Below are 5,000 nucleotides of genomic sequence, written 5' to 3' on the forward strand. Positions count from 1 at the left end.
AATTGATCTTGACTTCCCGATGGGTGTTGACATGGCGTGCAGCTCCGTCCTCCACTGCTCCATGCTCTTGAAGAGCAGGTTCTTCACGTTTGATGCGACCCCAAACCAATCTAGACACTCCTTAATCCATGAGTGTGGCAGCATGTCATAAGCTTTTCGGTAGTCAATCCAGGCCATGAACAGGTTCATCTTCCCATTTCTAGCACTCTGCAGGATCATTTTGTCAATAAACACAAGGCCGTGAGTTCCTCTCGACCCTTTCCGTGCGCCCTTTTGCTCCTCCGGGAGAAGGTCCATCTCATCCAAGAACCAGTACACATCCTCTGATATCATCCCAGTAAGTAACTTCCACATTAGTGGCAAACACGAAATCGGCCTGTTGTTACTAGCATCATTTCCTGAGCACGTATCTTTGACAAACAGGAGTGTCCTACCACTATGGGTCCACCTTTGTTCTTACTCCCCACATCTTTCGAACTTCTCTCGCAAGGTCTTGATATTTTTCTACTTTCTCATCTTCTTTTGCTCTCACCCTTCCATCTTCCGGGATTGCCACGTCTATGATTGGCAGTTCTTAATAAATCCGATCTCCTAGCCTCGATCTCATGGTCTGTCCGTACACTAAAGTCTTACAGCATCTTGTAATCCTCATTTTCAAGTACACTGTCCGGGACATGGTCATACCACCTCTCACTTCGCTCAAACCCATATTTTTCTGACAGGTCCCAGTCATGCCTCTCTTTGTATTCCTTCTGCGCCAGTTTCGGGCACCCACTTACAATGTGGCTGATGGTCTCATTGTTTAGTTTACACATTCTACATTTGGGATCATCCTGTAACTTGTCGATCGTTGCTTTTACTTAATTTGTTCTTATTGCTTGATCTTGTGCTGCAATAATAAGAGACTCCGTTTCTTTTAAGCTTTCCTTCTTTTAACCAAGCCCATGTTTCATCGTTTCTTTGATCTTCGCTCTGTCTCGCAAATTGCCCATGTAATGGCATCTCTTTCCAACCTTGGGTATTTTCCGTTCTCCTCCTCTCTTTAAAACCGGCAGCCGTTTCTTGGTTTACAACTCCTTTCCTCCAGACGGCTTTCAAAATCTTCTCCTTACTGGATTGGACATATGTCTCAAGCAATATTCCTGCCTGAATGACACAGTCTTCTACCGAGATTACCGAGATTATTGGGTGTCATAACATGTGCACATTCTTCTTCTTCTTCTTCTTCTTCTTCTTCTTCTTCTTATTATTATTATTATTATTATTATTATTATTATTATTGGGTGTCATAACATGTGCTTGGCGCTCCAAATAAAAAATTCGTAGTCAGGAGTTTATTCGAGATTTAGTTCACGTTATTGTTCCTGTTATCATCTAGAGAAGTTACTTGGAAGTTCGAACATAACAAAGCCGTAAACGTATGCCTTCTTGTGACGTTTGTGCAGATACGTGCTATACCCTCTTCTCGCTACCGCATTTGACCGACTTCTATACAGACTGAAGGGATCATCAGACTACGTTCATTGACGGACCAAATACCACTGAACTCTGTGTTTTTGTCTCCGTTGATTAGGTCTATGACTTCCATTCAGAAAACACTAAGTTGGACAAATCGTTGGTCCTATTGTTATGATATTCTACAGATACAAAAGTCCTATTCACCTTGGTGTTGTGTAGGGAATGACAAACTGCAACTCGAGGCTTTCCGCGACATGCAAAACTGAGATCGTGTGCAACTTTCAGGTTCTTTTCTTATCAACCTTCAAGGCTGAGATAATTTGGAAAAAGAGTTGGAGATAGTTGAGTGAATGTAAGTCGCGTGTTGTTAGCGATAAAGGTGGATTCGTGCCGGATTAATTAACATTGTTTCAGCTATGTTCTTGTACCATACAATATAAAATAACAATGACTACTTAGCAATTCGCGTTTGATATTGTGACACGACAAGTTATCATAGAAACAGGAAAGCCCAATATTTGTAACCACTTTTTAGAGCTGGAAATTGATTAGCAGGTTAAGTTCGAACTCTTGACAAAAGTCAAAAATTCATTTTAGCGGCTTCACAATTGTAAAACGTACGCTGAGCTATACATGAGCTATACGGAAATTCCTCTCTTTTGTATCGATGCAAAGATAGAAAACGACTAAAAAATACATGCAAGCTTGTCAGTCAAACGTGAAATGGCCTCGTCCTGGGACGGTTTCCTTGAAGGTATTTTGGCTGTCACGAAAGCAAAACACATTTATCTTCAGGAAAAAGGAAAGAGGATGCGTTTAATACCCAATACATTTGATTATCATTGTACCTAATGAACCACTGTAACCAACTATTATAATTGCTATAAAATTTTCTACCTTTGCCGACTGGATGTGTAATTGATTAAATTTTCACCTACGACCAGACCTAACCCTCAATTGCGAAGATAAAGCGGCCTTACAGAAACACTTCCAGTCATCTGTAATCAGAATAGTCTACTCCTCTGTCGGTGTCTGCCTTCAATGAGTACAAACTGGCACGACACCATTAGCTGTTGAATCAACCCACTGGTCTACGATTCCCTACAGGTGTATATCAAGCGTTCAACTCACGTCAATAGTATTTGTGTATAGGCCAGTTAATGTCAATAATCTACTTTAAATAGTCGTCCTTTTATGGTGTTATATGGTCTGTGTTATTTATTCATCACTAGGGGTTTCTTTTTCAGGCATCAATAGTGAATCTGGTCCAAAGCCTGGAATACCGACGTTGCATTGACCCACACGATTCCAAAACCTCTCCATTATTTTCTTTACCGTATGAATGCAGCCTTGGGTACCACATGGGCGCTTTTCATTGTTCCTCATTTTGTTTCTTTGAACTAAAATAAAAAAAAGGATAAGGTTTGGAATCAGCCTAGTAATAAAATCTCAATGTGATTAAATGAGGTAACTCAGTAAGAAACTTCTGATTGTCCACGAATACTGGAAGGAAAAGTATTGACCTAAATTGATGTAAGTGTGCATACACGCTCGTTTATTCGAAAAAAGACCTTGAAAGAACAAACTTAAGCGTGCTATCGGAAATTTATGTGCTGGAATGGCATGGCCGTACTCTTCCCAATTAAGCTAGTCTCCCCTCCCTCAGATCCATGCCCCCAGCCTCCTCCCGAGTTTCGTTGAACAAGAGACCCTTGGAATAACGTTAAATTCATTCAGTTTGTTTGAGTAAAAGACACTTGCCATCGCGTATTTTTCCAGTGGATCGATAATGGTTATCTTCTTCCATCTTCTTAAAGTCGTTCCTTGTGGTGTTCACAATCTTTACAGTTTTCACAGTTGCGTTTGCAGAAATGGTGTGTATCTCAACAATGCCACTCTCACTGCTCATTAATGCGAATTGAACACGAAAGAAGTTTCTATTTCGTGATGTATTTCCATTCCACATGTACTCATAGACCAGCCAGTACTTTCCAGCAGTACATGGTCTCTTTCCGTTAGCTGGTCCTTTGAAGTCGCCCTCTGAAATTAAAAGTAAACCATATCAGACAGTGCATAGCATCAATCAAGTCTCTCAAAGTTGAGGCGAGGACGACAACGGAGACTACGAGAATGTCAACTAAAAATATAACTCCACGTTATTTTGATCATTCAGTTCCAAATCGTTTGGCTTGAAAAGTGTTTGCCAACTTTTCAGGAACAGATTTCATATAAAATGTTGTGAATGTTCAGAGCAAAACTTGAAAGCTCCCTTCCTCCACATAGCCTCAAATTTGGTCATTTCATAAAATGTGATGATCAAAACCACTGCAGGCTTTTCTGGGTAAAGTAAGTACATGTACTTTTCTTTTTAATTTTCTCCAGCCTTAATGCCGATGTCATTTGCCGAGGATTCGTCAGTGTTGTAAGCATTAACTTTAGAAAGCGTCGATTGTCTCCGAATCTCTTTTGAACATTTTTCGTCCAAATTTTCTAAAGCCATGAAAGGCGTCGAGGACTCTGTTATCAAACTGTTACTTTCTGGTAGTGAATTCATAATATATATAGTGTAATATAGCCGTGAATGTTTAATATGGTCCTCGTGATTTAAATAATCGATTTCCTTTTCAAATGTGGTAGAGTAAAGATGCATTTCAATTTTTCGCAGTACGCTTAAGTTCCCTTACCTTCACAAACCTTGCAGCATTTGCCCGGAACGTTGACCGGCTTTTCACAAGAGAAATTTGTTGGACATTGCTCGGCCGTACAGTGTATTACCGATCTCTAACAAAGAAAGGGTAAGGATACGAATCAACAAGAAGAGGTGTTGCAAGCTCTTAATGATGAGAATAATTTAAAGTTAAGTTTCGTTGGTTTCACAAATTTCTGAGAAATTTCATGTATAAATCAAGATTGGTCTAAGAACGTCACCTGAAAACGATTTACTCACAGGCTAAAAAGAAAAAGTTTCTGATCAAAAATTTTCGATTGTAACACCATGAACGCAAGCTTGACCAAACATTGAGATATTGTGAGCGAATAAGGAGATCTTAACTGACGCACAAGTCACAAAACTTATCTATACATGGAATGAATAAGTATCTTCTCCTTAACTAAAACCCTAAGTTACGTCGTTCCAAAGAAAGGTACGAGATTTTCAATGATTGAGGGAAGTTGTGGGGTATGGGGATGGCTGGATGGATACTGATAACCAGCAAAGAACATTACCACCTTGGCCGAGATGAGGTGTTGTTACGATGTTAATGAGCCTAATTTTTTAGATATTCAAAAATGGACATTAGAGTGTTTCCGATCATGCGACCAGCAGCCCTAAACAGAGATCAACTCCCAGAAGAATGTTTCACTCCTCCAACATGAGTGCTGTGACGTCATGTGAACACACTATACCAGTCAACTTACATTACAGAAGCAGGTGACGCAGACGCTTGCCCCAAAAGGTCCAATGGTTGGATTAAAAGTAGTGTTGTGAGGGATCTTGGAACCTCCCCTTTCACATTCACCTGACTCATCTGAAAACAAACAAA

General features: G+C 40.1%; 2 protein-coding genes across 2 annotated transcripts in view; both read right to left on the reverse strand.

Moving 5' to 3' along the window:
* The window catches only part of LOC137981920 (uncharacterized), a 1,721-nt gene extending 1,388 nt beyond the window's left edge, over positions 1–333 (reverse strand). The window contains exon 1 of the mRNA XM_068828950.1: positions 1–333. This exon is cut by the window's left edge and continues 3 nt beyond it. Coding sequence (XP_068685051.1) covers positions 1–333 — 333 coding nt within the window.
* Positions 334–2,252: 1,919 nt separating this feature from the next.
* Positions 2,253–5,000, reverse strand: part of LOC137982951 (chordin-like protein 1) — a 34,806-nt gene continuing 32,058 nt past the window's right edge. The window contains exons 16-19 of the mRNA XM_068830118.1: positions 4,876–4,985; positions 4,143–4,239; positions 3,220–3,498; positions 2,253–2,858 (exon numbers count right to left, since the gene is read on the reverse strand). Of these exons, the coding sequence (XP_068686219.1) occupies positions 2,677–2,858; positions 3,220–3,498; positions 4,143–4,239; positions 4,876–4,985 (668 nt within the window). The 3' untranslated portion in view covers positions 2,253–2,676. The remainder of the gene's footprint in view (positions 2,859–3,219; positions 3,499–4,142; positions 4,240–4,875; positions 4,986–5,000) is intronic.

This window comes from Montipora foliosa, chromosome 13 (genome assembly GCF_036669935.1).
Source record: "Montipora foliosa isolate CH-2021 chromosome 13, ASM3666993v2, whole genome shotgun sequence".
Classification (NCBI taxonomy): domain Eukaryota; kingdom Metazoa; phylum Cnidaria; class Anthozoa; order Scleractinia; family Acroporidae; genus Montipora; species Montipora foliosa.